The following is a 15,681-nucleotide window of genomic DNA, read 5'->3' on the forward strand; positions in this document are numbered from 1 at the left end:
GACTGCCATGGTCTCTTGCGTAACTTGACGCTTTCGGCGCTCAATAGTGTTTGTGGAATTGGAAACTAATTTCAGAAATTTATGCCGGCCAATACTGATACTGGACACTTAAAAACTACCCGATTTTTGAAGCCGATGAATCTCGATCTCTTAATCTGTGTTAGTGGTCGGTCGTATGGTTGGTTTCACGGCGACATAAATGCTCAGAGGGTGTGAGAGTGTACTGTACTTTCCAGAGCCTGCATTGGTCAGGGGTCACTTGTCAGTATTACAAGACGTCCAATAGTAATCCATCTAATAATCATAACTCAGCCCACGACTTTACGCGCCATTCGATTGGTTTAGGGTTGAGTGACGTCAAAGTGGCTCTTCCATTCATCTAGTCCTTTGAGAACCTTGTAAGCTAGCTTAGTACTACTACTAGTGTTGGGTGTCTCATGCTTTAGTGGAATGTCTGTTCACTGTGTGTTTAGCCGTGGCAATCCGGAAATTACTACAGCGCGGAAGAAAGAGTGACTTAAAGAAAGATGTAAGCGTACATTGAAATACAGTCACGTGTGAAAGGAGTTCAAATTTGAGCAGCCTTGGGCCAATCAACCACGTGCTTCATCCCAGAGGAGTGTTAGATTGTATGTGCAAGTCAGACACGCTGTTTTTGTAGGACCGTCGTGAACTCCGCATGGCAATGGTTGTCAGTGATGCGGAACCTCTCGTTCAGCACATGGAGTATTTAATTTCGGGATTTCACACCGCTGATGTGGCCGGTGATGATCGCGCGCTGGCATTTCATTGGCGCTCCGGGAATCATCAGTTTCAAGGAGTGAAACTTTTGACGAGTAGTCTCTGACGAAACGAAGTTGGATCGATAAGCTGCCAACGGTCCATGCCATAAAAAATACCCAGCTGGCTCTGAAAGAAGACTGAAGACAAAACTGGCGGCTGGATGACTCTGAAACCCGCCCGTTGGTTGCGCTACGCAAAATTACAGCTTGATCAGGAGAACTAGAGGCATTTGTTGCTCAACTAAACCGTCTGCCCGATTCGTATTTTTGTTCATCATTTTCTTGTTATGTCGAAAAGCCGATACTGAACTCCCATTCTAAGAATTTGTTACGATAACCGTATCTCTTTGGCGAGGAGTCGCACATTTTGGAAGAACTTTTTGTCTTGAAACCCCTCTCGACCTCTGTTGCCATGGATTTAGCGGGGATCACTACAGCCATCTGCCTTCTGACATGGCTGGTCGGCATGATAGCCATCGCTCCGACCGAGGCCCGTAGAAATCGAGACAAGCCTCAAGAGCGGGACAGCAGGAGGGGTGACAGCGAGGGCAAGACCGGCGATCAGCGCCGGGACGAGGCCCAAAAGGAGCGGGAGCGGGGAAGTCATCGCCGCCGGCACGGGGGAAGCAGCAACCGAGAGAAACAGAGGCAGGGGAGAGAGGTGGAGCAACTCCGCTGCCCGCCTTGTGAGCAGCTCCACTGTAACCCCAGGAAGGCCTCCAAGCTGAACTGTAAAGGAGGCATCGGGGCGGGCATATGCGGCTGCTGCCCTCGCTGTCTCAAGGTGGAAGATGAACTCTGCGGTGGCAAGTGGAATTACCTGGGCAGCTGTGATGCGGGATTGGAGTGCGTTCATGACGATATATTGGGAGTGCAGACTGACGTGCCTCGAGATCAAAGAAAGGGCATCTGCAAACCAAGTATGTTCAACTTTTACGTTTTTGTTAATAAGCCATTAGAGACAATCTAACTGACACAGATCTGATCGACTTCAGTCGTCAGCAGTGACCTTTCGTAATGGTTGAAAATAACATGTTAAGTTACGGCCCCAAAAAAGGATTGTGACGGTCACTCGTGATTCCCAACATTGTCTGGAAAAAAAATACCAAATTATTTCTGAACCAATTGATAGGCAAGAAAAATGTCAACCTTCGAGTATTGCTCTCACTTCTTTCTAAATGCCGATGAGAGATGCCTACAATTTTTATCGACGCCACGCAAACACAGAATTTTCATCATTTTTCCCGAAAAGATCGTAAATAAAACAATAAAACTATCCCGAGTCCGACTGACATACCAATCAGTCACAAAGTTATTAAAAATGGTTTCCATGACAACATAGTGGATTGCATTCCTCTTCGATTCCCCTCTTCGATGAACGACATAAAACCTAGACATTTTTATTATCATTATTTCCACGGCTGCCAGCTCTTCACGGGAATATTTCGCATTCCGTGTCGAGATTTTTTCTTTCCTGTTGTCAAGTCCAAGGTTATACGAGGTTCTTTTTGTCCCGTGACAAAATCGTCTCGGGGGAACACCGCCCGATGCAGGAATTAAGGCCTGTAAGCCAATATGGGTGTTAACTGCTCGAAACCACCTTTTACCAAATACCGGTGCCTATACGTTTACACGGTCGTATATTGGGGATTGATTTACACTTGTATTTTGCGGCGATCGCTTGATTGAGTTATGGCTGTTTTTACAACTCAAATTGGCAGATGCTGGTGACTTCTGCTTTGAAAGCAAATCCCCGCGTCATTTCACACAATGGTTCCGGGTAATTGAACCTCATTGTTAGAATAGCTGTCAAACAAAGGTCATTCTAATTCTTCTCGTATCATTTTGTAATCCTACTGGAGGAACAATTTACTATTCCGACAATTCTTTGTTGTATAATTACGAAAAAATACATTTGTCATGCGGAAATGTTTTAAGTTGGCCTCGAACAAAACTTTTTTTTCTGTATTGTTTTCACAAATCCTTAATCTAGTAACAACATTACTAACATTACAGAGTATGATTATACAAGATTTTGATTTTTTTTTTTTGTATTTCGGTGTTTCGGTGAATCTGTATTCGGCAGTACTATATCACAGCACAAGCGGCGGTGGAGTAAATGGACAAAAGATTGTGCGGTCAAAAACAAATCCAAACATTTATAACTGCGAAAAGGAATTGCTGCAAACTGCTCATTGACTGGATTGACCTGAAATATACAAATCAAAAAATTAAAACTACTTTGCTAAGGCTGAAATATCAGGCCATTTTATTATTATTTTTTGATTCATTTATAACCGCGACATTTTTTTCTTCCGGAATTTCATACTAGTAACGTATTTTGTTAACAACTACACGTGAAAATGTTGGTCACACAAGTTAAACCAGGACACATAAAGACGCTAAAATAGCATACCTTTGTAATATATATAATATATACATATAATATTTTCATTTTCATTTTAAAAAATCCCAACAGCTGCAACAATATCGATAATATAGTACTGAATACAATGAAGTTACTTGCAAAGGTTAAACAAATATCACTGCTCAACCGCGAAGTGCAGAGGAAATAATATATTAGTCCTGGCTGCTACGGTGTGCTAGAAGTTTATGCTTCACTTCACTTTCTGGGTTTCTTGCTTTTGAGAAAAGAAGCTTCTGCAGGTTTGCATGTAACTGTTACCGTAATTTTAACTTCAATTCACAATTTCAGATGATTCGCGGTGTGTTGTCTTTACAATTTAAAGATTTAGGATGTAGGATCATTTGTTTTTGTGTGTAACTGAGTTTCACTGTCAGCTCAGTGGATACTATACACTTTTAGAAACAAAAAAACAAAAACATATTCACAATATTCTGTGGGTGTCGTATTGGGTTCCATTGCTAACGTACGTAAAAAAGGTGTGCCTGCAGGCACACTTTTTTTAATCAGCTTCAATTATCGTCTACTTCCGAACGGGAGCCATTTCAGGTGGAGTAATTTTAAAGTGTATCTGCTCCCGTCCCTGTCTTCACTTTGAGTAACCTCTCCATGTTCGTGTGCTGCAGCGTAGCTAGCTACAGAGAGTGCTCATGCAGGACTTTCTTTCTTGATAAATCAGAGGCAAAATATCACAGGACAAAAATACAATGGTTGATTGCCTTTAAAGTTTGAGTAAGGTGTTTCTCATTAAATCAGTAGGTTCAGTTCGAGGTAATTATCGTTCCTACGTGCCTTCAATACATCAAGCCAAAAATATTGTCATCTTTTAGTGGAAATGCTTTTTGAAATTTTATTTTTTGAATTTTTGAGCAAAACCATCAACATAAAATCAGTCAACTGCATGCCAGAATCATAAAGGAACACATACATTCTGTCGCCGAATTTATTTCGGTGTACCACTGAGCATAGTCTCAACCGAACTTTTAAAACTCATTTTATTTTACGATCTGTATGCATTCTTGTCATACCTTGCCGTATGTAGTTTTTTTCACGAATTTGACGACATTATTTGACATACTCTCAAGAAAATTGTCAACGACGGTGTACACGTATGGACCTAGTGCCGCCTGGAACTGTCAAATTTAATGGCTGGAATTATCAGATACTTTGGATTGCATTATTGGCAACAGAACGGTTAGGAATTTTCAATTAACAAATAACCCTTGAAACGATTGCCACTTGGTTTAAAATAATGTGGCATAATTTGATAACAAGGCAGCATATTTTTCTGATGTAATATTCACGGATTTATGGACTTAATCACAGGGAACATGAAAACAAATATCAAATTTGAATTTTTCAGGAATCTCAAAATGTTTGCAGACTCGCCATGGTTATGGGTCTCGCACAAAAAAATATGCACGTACTCGTACTCAAGGAATCACTCATATGCACATTTGATATCTCAAGATAGAAACGACTTGTGTGGCTATATTTATAAAATATCTTCAAATAATAATAATACGCTGGTATTTCGTCAATTGGCTGACCCGCGGTGAGCGTAACAATCTTGACACGAGCTGAATTCCAGGGTTCTTCTGAAAGATGTACTGTCCTTAAAGACGTACAGTCCTTAAAGAAATTGCTTGTTGTAAATTCCTTTTTTGCTTCAAACGACACAAACATTAGTCATTTTTGAGTGAAACATCAAAAGTAAAAATCCGCTCGTTTAATTATGAAATAATTACTTTACAAATTTCGACATATTTGCAGCCGAACAACAATTCAGGCATAGCCGTATCCTTTTTTTTTTTGCATTGAAATGGCGCAAAAGCAAAAGCCATTTTTTTTAGAGGGTTGCAGACTCCAAAATAGTTGAAAGTCGTTAAAAGTAGTGGAGAAAAGCCACAGCCATGGGCAACATTGCCATCCCCCCAACATATCCCTACTTTCTGATTAGCTGTGATTTTGTTGTTACTTTCCTGCAGTTCCTTTGGAGCGTGTTCAGCCAGGCCCGGCCCTAGTCGACCCAGCTCTAGCAATCAGTGACCAAGGCCAGCTAGAGCAAGTGTCCTGCAGACCCAAGTGCACGCCAGAGTTCTGCGCCAATGACCGGAAGGCGATATGCTCTGCAATGTAAGCCCTCTCATTCAGTTGTTCTCATTATTAGCTGGCCATATATAGAGTGCTTTCACAGAGCGCAACCACTGTGGGTAGCAGTTGGCAAACTTATAAGGGGGAAAACAGGGGTACGTCCCCTCTCCACCTATGCCCCCTACTCAGAATTTGGGGGAGGCAATAATGAGCTTTCATTTGCAGAGAAAAATGCATGGAGACCCTGCTCCAGAAAATGAGCGTCCCTCGTCTTAAAGTTGTCATCTCTAAAGCCAATTTTAAAACACGATTGAGATGAAACAACACTTTCATTCTCCTAGAGCTTTTATTAGACCTTTCTGCTTAGATTTTTGTGTGTGTACAGTAATGCACTACAATGAGTGAACAGGCAAAGCATGAAATGACTATTTCTTAGCCTTGCAAATTAGTGTTAGTGTCTGATCTAAAAGGATTAATCATCAGGAGATATATATCTCAGCCGGAGGGGGAACCTAGCAAACTTTGACCGTGGTCTTTTATGCTCACCCAACCACCCCTCTCCAACATCTGATGACACAGACAAATGTGTTGGTTTGAGTTTCCTGTATGCTATAAGAAGGTTGAAATATCGTGACAAATCAAATTTGTCAAGTGTAACGAACAAATGACAAGTTGGTGATCTGATGGTGATAACTGAGTCCCCTTCTGTGAAACTTGTCATCAAGTTTGAGGTCACATCACGCTAATAATTATTGTTGTACATTTTGCACAGATAAACAAGAACCACTATTTTGTTTCCTTTATGATGTAACCAACGGGTTGTAAAAATGTATTGCTGTTCGAGTGTAGAAATGTGTAGAAAAATCTTCCAACAACTATTTTGAAGAACATAATGGTCTCAAAAGGTGTTGAACCACCCTTTTAAAAACATCTACTTTCCTGACAACTATGCAGCGGCCCAATTATCCTCTGCCCAAGTCGTTCCTCCCTGCATAGCTGTTGTCTCGACCCACCGTGAGATGAAATAATGGAGCACCGAGATGATTGTGCAAATTGTATTTAGCCAAAGGAGGTTTTTACATTACATGAATGATATGCCCACTTTGTTCGGCTGCAAACCGGTGTGAGGCACACTACACCCGATGAAAAAGAGAGGCACTCAACAATTGGAGCGTCTATTTGTTCAAAGAGAAAAGACCTCCGCTGGCAAATGATCACTTCAGAGAAACACAATAAGACAGGAGTGTTGCCCTATTCTTGCTTTGCATTTAACTCTCTGCAAAACATCTAATTATTTTTTTCTTGACAACACAAATTACACAATAGTGGGTGCTACTTCCTCGAGCATATAGTTCTGCGTCTGCATTTGATATGTAGCACTACAGTGAGAACGTGTTTATGGATAAATAGAGCATGTATGACTCCTTTTTTTTTTCTTGCAGGATTTTTTCCCAAAGAAAGCATACGCCTAAATGTAGATGAAATAAGAGCAAATTATAAGTCTCTCATTCAGGCTTTGGTCACTAAGATACCAAAATGAATTAAAGTGTTGTATGCAGACTGTTTTCCACTTTAAGTGCTTTGTGTCGACGAATGGAGGAGGGGGAGGGAAGGGGAGAGAGATAGGGCACGATTTCAAGGGGGAGGGGGCTGGACACCAATTTACACTGTAAGGTGGCCTAGTTCATTCTTGTATATGAATGCTTCATTAATGCACATGTGCGCACTCTATGTCCATTACTAGAAATTTTTACTTCACACCTATACTGTAAAATTGTAACCTGAAATGGTTTTTGGAGTGGCTTGGATTTTTTCTTGCTTTATTTACAATTTTTCCCCGAACTACACTAAGTGGTGATAAAATGTCATAGAGTGGGAAGTATATCCCCCCCCCCCCCCGAATCAATGCCTACAGTGCTTGGTAACACATTATGATCCTTATTTTGCCTTTTCGCTCATTTTAAAATCCCTTTGCAGTGAAATAATTCACATACCTGTAGTTTAATACTGAAAATGAATAACGGGGGTTAAAACCAAAAAGTTTTCTTTGCATTAGTTCTCTCCCTCTCATTAATCTCTCATTACTGCCAATCAGTACACGAAAGTCCTTTTTTATGTTGAAGTGAGAAAAAATGTGAAGGTCAAATATTATTCAAAACAAGACAAGGCAGGCCTAGTAAAGCTGGTTCAAGAGCACACACATTTCTATCTAACTGATTCAGAATGGCTTGAAGGTTTGTATAATGCTAACGTCAGTGGCGTAGCCAGGAATTTTTCAGTGGGGGCGCTGGAGGGGGGGGGGGCTGGAACATTTCATGGGGGCGTCATGTAGATCAATGATAATTTTTTTAGAAACTCAAAATCTCAGTGGGGGGGGGGCGACTGGGGGGCGACAAGGTTTCGGGGGGGGGGCTGTCCCCCCCCCCCCCCCCCGCCTCCCGTGGCTACGCCACTGGGAGAGCCTAACGTGTATTTTTTGGTGAATAATTACAATGAAATATCCATTTTCACTGCTTGCATGGAGACTTGACTTGCCTACACATGTGTCATGAAATTAGGTGAAAAAAGCGCCAGACTCTATGTGACGGTAGGATGCTACCGTCACATAATTATAGCCAATCCTCGTGAACCTTATACATTGTACATAATAGATCAGTATATGTCACAAGAGACAGCCAGGTAGTCGGTGCGTCAGTCAGTAAATGAGTTGGGTACAAAGATGATTCTAGGTTGGCCATCTGGGACCAGAAAAAAATACAGAAAAAGCAGACCTCGTGGTGCTATCATGGAGGTCTTTTCTAATCTACCACCAGTTGATTCAAGGTGTTAATCCTCCTGGCTTCACCTGCCTTAAGTCACACCTCGAAGTGAGAAGTTGATGTAGGATTACCTTCACTTTCAGTCTAGTAAGATGCCTCCTTGTGTCTTTTATTGTGTAAAGTAAGACTAATTCAGTTCACATTTTAAGACTCTATTATGACTTGGTTGAAATGAAGAGACGCAAAACGTGAAAGGAAAGAATGGCTTCATACAATGTCAAGACATTCCCTGACAAATGCTGGGAACGCCCTAATTCATTCCACTAAATTGAATTTGAAAAATGGCAATGTGTCTCCTCCCACTGTAGAATGTCACTGTAGCATTTTGTAAAGTTTATGTACTCTCTAACACAATTCCATTTTTTTTGAAAAGTTGAACAAGAAATTGACTGGAGCTGGATTTGAATCTGCGACCTCCAGATTTCCGTTCTGGCGCTCTGCCAACTGAGCTATCCAGCCCTATGTTGGTGGTTCCTCACTTTGTCAATGTCTGCGTTCGGGGGCACTATATGCCATGTGGCAAGAGACCACGCCCAAAGTCACGATGCTATAGCAACACTAGCAATGCCATAAGCAAAATTGGACATGTTTTGTGAGTTGCAATGTGACATGGCATCTCGGTCAGTTATGTTATAAAAATACGAACACAGGATGCCAAAGTGACTACCTAAAATTCACAATATTGGGCCCCCAAAACCTTGGTCTCGTTTGACAAAAATAAACACGTTTAACCGTAAATATTCCATATCTTATTGGCACACCACTCAAATAAAAGTTCTTCAATTTTATGCCACATTTAAGGTTGTGATGCTTGTATTATATTCTAAAAATTTCATAGGTTTTCCACTTTTCAGCCGTGTCCGCTGTTGTGTGGAAGTGCCCGAATGGACACGGTGTAATTAACCTCCCAGACACTGCCAGCAACTTTAAGTACGTAACAAAAGGGAGTCGTTGGGAGTGGATTAGAATTAACAAACTGTCTAAACAAACCAGTGAAAGCCATCGAGAAGGGACTCAATTTGATAGGATTTTACAGTTATGAGGTTTCATTCCCCAAAGGTATTGGGGATTGTCCACTGATAACTGGGCAGACAAGATATTTAATTGTGAAGGGAACTCGGAGCTTTGGGAGGAGGGGCTGGGGGTGTTACAATGACAGCAGGAAATTGGAAGTATCAGCAAGATTATCTGAAAAAGCTAAGTCACACCTCCCTTGTGATGACATTAACACTGCTCTCGCTGATCTCAAGTGTACACACAGGATGTATTTCTTTCAGGCACATAATAGACAACACTGGCATAACATCTAATGACACACAGGGGACAACTTGGACAAGTTCTACAGGCAAGTCCAACACCATTAGCCTTTCCTACACTGTTGTTATACATGTTTTGGGGTTGGTGCTGGTGCTATTGATTCCGTGCATAAAAAGTTGATGGTGGTTTGTGACAAGTTTCAAGAGTCCAAGTGGGAGGGACACAACACATATGGGGGGGGGTGCAACCTAAGGCAAGTTGAGAATATATTTAGGAACTTTGAGCCAAATATGTAATTATTTTTGGCCCCATTTTAGTCGTATCATTACATTTTTTCAGCGGCTGAAAGGAGGGGGGGGGGGGCTGCAACCCCTACCCCCAGATCCGCTACTGATATAGGAACTCAAGCACAATAATGCAAACATTCCTCGTTTCACACCCTGTTTGCATGCCCTTACACAGTGATGTGTGAAAGTACAATGCCCAAATTAAAAAGGACTAATGTAAAACCAATAAGCTAGCACAGTCCCTTTTGTTCTATACCTGCGATGCCGCAAATTATCTATAATCACCCTAGTGAAAGTGTCAGGCAGAAATTCAGATCTTCTCACACTCCTCTCACGCTATCAGCTCAAAAGATGTCTCTGTTATAACCACTATTAAGTTAATTGAGATTTTTCTGAAGGCCGTTGTTTCAGTAAAGGTGTTGATTGTAATTGAAGAGTGTCTATGGTTCATTGATGTGTCCCTAAATATTTCCCTTTTTTTTACAATTTCATGCAACTGAGAAAGCTTTCGGTTTGTTAGACACCGCGTTTGAGGTGTGAAAGAGAAACGAACGCAGTTGACAGTTGTTTTTTAAAATAAGCATTATAAATACTTTTCTATAAACAACAATTTTAGACATGAGAGATGTAGTCTGGATATGGGGAGATAGGAGGGTTCGAAATTGTGTCTTGCAAGGGCGTAGGCCTAAATAAATCCCTGGGTGATGGGGAGCATATTATACCCACATTTTTTAACCGGGGGGGGGGGGTGGTCATTGGATCATCCCCTACCCCCAGCTTTTCCAATTTCCACGACCGGGCAATTTTAGGATTTTGGTTCACCATCCCCCCCCCCCCCCCCCCCCCCCCAATTTACGCCACTGGTGTCTTGCAAGAAAATGTACATTAAACATAGATTTGACAAGAAAATAAATGCATTCACTTTGATTTATTGATAAGCATTTGGTTAGTAAGTCCCTGTTTACAATTTTGTTCTTTTTTTTTATCTGAAATTTTAGCTCAACTTTTGGTGTCCCCGCTATATTTTCATATATCAGACCACCCTTATCAGGGGTTAAGGAAATCCAAAACCACCCTGGAAGAAAAAAATGATATAGTTTCAACAGAATTTAGTCTAGATATTACAAGCAAATCATCAAGTGCCTTTAGTTACTTATGACATGAAACAGACGTATTGGACTGACTGGAAATTTATCAAAGAGGTCAGACAACTTAAACTCAAACCCCATAAAGCACTAACAGTGCACTTGACATAACCATACGCAACACTCCCAGCCCAGGGAAAATCCATAAAATAACCCAAAATAAACTGTGAGATGATTTTTAAAACAGGAAAGTAGGAGTGTAAAACAACCCCCAGCCCCCAAAAGGCCAGAGACATGGCAAGGAAATCTACAGGCAAAAGCAAAAAATCAACCTGTCAGCACACAAATTACTGGATCACAGGCATAAATAACCGCAATTAGGATGGGTGGTCAACTGTTGCAGTGATGGCAATTTTCATACCAAGGTCAACCTTTACAAAATGCATTATTCCGGATTACCTGGATCTATTCTGGATTGTTGACGGTTCAGAGTGAAATAGATCAGTCCTTGGGCTTGTGTAAACTGCCAGGGGGCTGGGGGAGGGAGGTGAAAAATGAAACTCCTCTGTCATTTCCAGTTGGAAAATGTTGGGTTAGGTTGGGTCCTAGCTCTGTGTGGTAATTATGCCGATCTTTTCACTGATCCTGAAATTTTGGAGGGGATGATGAAAGGTGGCTTACACCGGATTGAGGTGCCTTGGGTTTGTGTCAACCGTGTCTGTTACATGTGGTAATCCACTACATTTCCTGACTGGTGAGATTCAAGCTCGCTGTTTAGTGCAGAAAAACGTGGGACGTAAAATAGCACGCCAATTTTTGAGTTGTTAAAAAAGGCTCATTCAGCAGTGCAAATTTTGGAATTGTTAGAAATAGCAAGGATGGGGTCTCTCGAGTATTTCAACAGTCCAATGTTAGGTCTCTATTCAATTCTGGTATAGAATGTTCTCAAACTTAAAGGACAAGTCATCTTTTAAAGATGGCTTTTTCACAAGTTTTAGTAGTCAGGTGCATAACCCTTGAGGGAATTTCTTGGAAGTGACTTTGTATGGTGTCAATAGACGTCCTTTTTTCATACACTTAAATACTTAGCCAAGTGCTGAAATATTGGACTGGTTGTTTCAAGTGACAGTATATATTTTTGCACTGCATGTGTTTCACTCTACATTTTGCACTTTAGGTCAATGTTGAAAATAGGAGCCTGTTAAAGGATTTTAAACAATACACATGTCCACCAAATTTCAAGGAGATGACACAACCACTATGAAAACCTTTTGAAAGTTTAACTGTGGTCCTGATACAGTAATATTAGTTTTACACGCTTTTTCCAATATTGGACTATGGGTCATTCTATAAATATGAGATCCACTTTTTTTCATGTCCTGGTTACATCTGACATCTGTGATTTTAAAATTGTGGATGCACTCCTTAATTGTATTCTTCCTCCAAGAGACCAAGCGTGAGCAAACTACCTTCCCAACAAATAAAAATAGTTTAGAGTTATTTTTCAATGACAATTGAATGACAAACTACAAAGTTCAGAGGTAACAAGGACAGGAAAAATGTCACACTTTGGACTCTAAATTTATGGATAATGATACATGGCAAGAATAAAGAGGATTTGAGATGCATGTAGTAGGAAATGGTGGCGTAAATGGGTATGGCCAGGACTGACTTCTCTCTCTGTGGGCCGACACACTTGTCACTCGTGTCAATCAAAAGAAGACAATTGCTAGTCAATCACGATATATTCTCCACCAATAACCAACAGGGATTTCTCAGGGAACTCTGGCACCACAGAAACACAAGGGATTTACTAGTCACAGGACAAACGGCATAGTTTAAGGGCCACAAAACTGTTTGGTTTTGTGAGTGTTCTTTGAACAAAACTGTCCTTCAAAAAGTTATAGGATCTGCTTGTGGCATATAATCATCCCACATAAATGCTATAGTTACGAAAGTAAAGTACGCATGAACGTCTTTGTGTGTAATCTGGCACTTTTACACTTTCCATCCAAAATCTCTGTGTTGAACCCTGATCCAACACAGAGATTCTGGGCCCCTTCCACAGTAGCAAGAATCCAACACGGCTTCTAGACATGTCCAGCACTGTACCCGAGTAAAATCCAATACTGATCCCGGGACCAGGGTTGGACTCTACCTGGCTCTACCTAGGTAGATAATCCAAAATCTACAGCTGACCTATGTACACCCGGTGAACAGTACCCCTTGCCTGCCCGTGTTTGATGGGACTCAGTTCCACTTTCCTTGGACCTGTGTTGAATTCAACCTGGGTAGGGGAGGCGACAGTGTGAAAAGGCCTTAAATGCTAGCTAAACAGTGAATCAAAAAGATCTTTTCCAACAATATTGAGATTCAACCAGTCAGTTTGTGACACTGATGATTTCTGTACCCTGTCCCTAACAAATTGAGATTGTAATTGGAACAGGCATGAGATTTTTCAGACTTTTGTTTGAATTCAGACTTTTTGAATCTTAGAGAAAGACACGATCAGTATAGAAAGAAATGCATCTTTCAGACCTTCAGTCCAATTTTCAGACTTTTTAAAAATTGACAATCTCATCCCTGTTGGAACTAACTTGACTGATGACTACACTTTCACGCAACTAATTATATGTAATTTTTTCTCCCTCGTGGAATTTTAACAGCGAAGTAAATGACCAGGAACTGTTAATTACAACAGTTATTTTTGCCATCTTCTCTCTGTCTGAAACATGCAGCTCGGTGTGAAGTTGAAAAAGTTTTAGCTCAACTTTAATAAAAAAAAATCATCCATCTTCGAGCACGAAGAGAAACTATAAGACAGAAGTAAAACTCCTTTAGAATAGGAGAAAATTTGGCAATGGACAGGTTACTGACCAGATGCATGAAAACTACACAAAAAAAATTCCAAGGGTAAGAAAGAAAAAAATATCCAGAAAAAATCAATGAATGAGTGTCAATCAAAGTGTGGGGGACAACAAGTCAATCATAAGCCTTTTTAAACCCCCATCCATGGGGGACGCCTGTATCAAAAAAACGGCGCCACCCGGAGCATGGGCACCACTTGTACAGGCCAGTAAATCTTTGTAAGTGGCCCACTCCCGGCACAAAAACACACAAAGGTGTGGGCCTTCCTTACCCAAAGCATGGGGCTGAACTTCAGTGAGGAAGTCCCAACAGACATCGCAGGCTTTGCGTTGACTAACTTCTTGACACTGCGGCCAAGACCTCTAAGGGTTCACAAATCTCATACAGTAGGGCAGGATTACACAAAGGCCGACAATGGACCAAATCTGCTTTAATCGCTCAAGGATTTTTTTTGTAAGGTCAACGACCCCAGGTGACCTGGACCAAACGCTTTTCATTGTGAAATCCACGCGACTTATAACTCTCCTTTCTGCCACTCAATTTTTGACAAACAGAAAAGTTTAAAATGAGAAACTATAAAAAAAAAAAAAAAAAAATGCTACGTCAAATACACACAAGTGATAATGTTCATTTATTCATATTTGTTAAGGAATTGACCAAAGCGCAATTTTCTGCACGGCTACATAACGTGACTACTTCAGTAAAGCTAATTAAACAGCACTGATAATGATATGTTTTAAACTTACCATAGTATTAAAGCTGCATACTTCATATACATTCTCAAAGCTTGGATTATTTGTTCAATTTATCACATTTGATAGTAATCCTCAGTCTCATCTCGAATTAAATGACCATTATTATAAAAGAAATGGTCAGAATACGACACAGTTATTATAGTAGAATATATATGTGAATTTATTATTTTTTGTTACATTCAGAGCTGTAACATAAAACACGTATAGACACTTTGCACTTGGCAGCCATATTGGACACATTTTCAGGGTGTTTTTTTTTATTCAGTCACAATGAACGCACCCAAAGGTGGCAGCACTGCAAAGTATCTATATAATACAGAACAGCTATAACCGAATGCAGTAAACACTAAAGTCTTTGAAAATGTGTACTTTCAAAACTGCATGCACTGACTGTCAGAAATCAGGTCAAAATGCGAACAACGTCGGTGTCTTTCGTAATCTGTCAAATCGTCAGCACACCGGCGAGTGATGGCTCCTCATCTGGGACCGGTGTTTCACACCTGCAGCCAGACAGAAAGTTGCGGCAGGTAGGCGGTAAACAAATTACTAAGCGCTGAACCTAGATAATGGGTCCCATCCCAGTAGAGATCAGGTATTTCGGGCAAAAAAATCTGGCAAAGCGTGTTTTTTAAGTTGTCTGTGGCTGCTGGGACATGTTTACTGTAAATCTGCATCATGTGTGTATGATGGAGGGCATTTTGTAGTCTATGTAATGGACCATGGCTTCGCCGTGGTTTATGATATGTAAGCAGATTCGGCGATTAATTATGCCACTAGACTGCGTACGACCTCGAGAAACTGACCAATCAGCGGACACCTTCTATGCGCGCGCAATGCGAGCTCTCTGCGTGCGTATTACAAAAACGTAGCATCGAAATTGACCAATCAAACTCTTAGTCCAGATTGCGGAATGAAATGACGTCACGCATGCTTAGATATATCAGACGTTCAATCGGAGATGGGCTCCTTATTGGAGAACGGGTGATACTCAGACTGGACATTTTGCGCATGGCTAGAAAACTGGTGTTTGTGCATCTCAAGGCAACTCTAAGGTTTCCAGTGTTTATGTATGCATGAAGTCCATTTTGTAAGAATAAATTGAATGCAACTGCCAAAAAAAGGGGATTAATTTCAATCAAAATGAAACTATATTGCATGAGGCAATTAGACTATTTGGAGTGTGCACATTTGTTTGAATTTAAATTTACCCACTTCAAATAGCGCCCTCTTACTTCCAAAGGGCCACTGACGAAGGCAAGGCAAGAGGGACAGGGGGGAAATGACTTCTATAAGTTCGGTACAAGCTAAA

General features: G+C 40.9%; 1 protein-coding gene and 1 non-coding gene across 2 annotated transcripts; one reads left to right on the plus strand and one right to left on the minus strand.

Moving 5' to 3' along the window:
* The first annotated feature begins 319 nt into the window (after window positions 1-319).
* Window positions 320-5,347, plus strand: LOC119744305. The gene is made up of 2 exons (XM_038220174.1): window positions 320-1,702; window positions 5,196-5,347. The coding sequence occupies exons 1-2, from the start codon at window positions 1,195-1,197 to the stop codon at window positions 5,345-5,347; spliced, it is 660 nt and encodes a 219-aa protein (XP_038076102.1). The 5' UTR covers window positions 320-1,194.
* Window positions 5,348-8,506: 3,159 nt separating this feature from the next.
* Window positions 8,507-8,579, minus strand: Trnas-gga. The gene has a single exon. It is a non-coding gene; the product is annotated as a tRNA-Ser (tRNA).
* Between the last annotated feature and the right edge of the window lie 7,102 nt (window positions 8,580-15,681).

The sequence above is a fragment of the Patiria miniata genome, unplaced genomic scaffold, assembly GCF_015706575.1.
Source record: "Patiria miniata isolate m_02_andy unplaced genomic scaffold, ASM1570657v1 HiC_scaffold_7, whole genome shotgun sequence".
In the NCBI taxonomy this organism is placed as follows: Eukaryota; Metazoa; Echinodermata; class Asteroidea; order Valvatida; family Asterinidae; genus Patiria; species Patiria miniata.

Coding starts and splice junctions, on each gene's coding strand:
- LOC119744305 (XM_038220174.1), top strand. CDS start 1,195: ATGGATTTAGCGGGGATCACTACAGCCATCTGCCTTCTGACATGGCTG. Junction 1,703..5,195: donor AAAGGGCATCTGCAAACCAA/GTATGTTCAACT, acceptor ACTTTCCTGCAG/TTCCTTTGGAGCGTGTTCAG.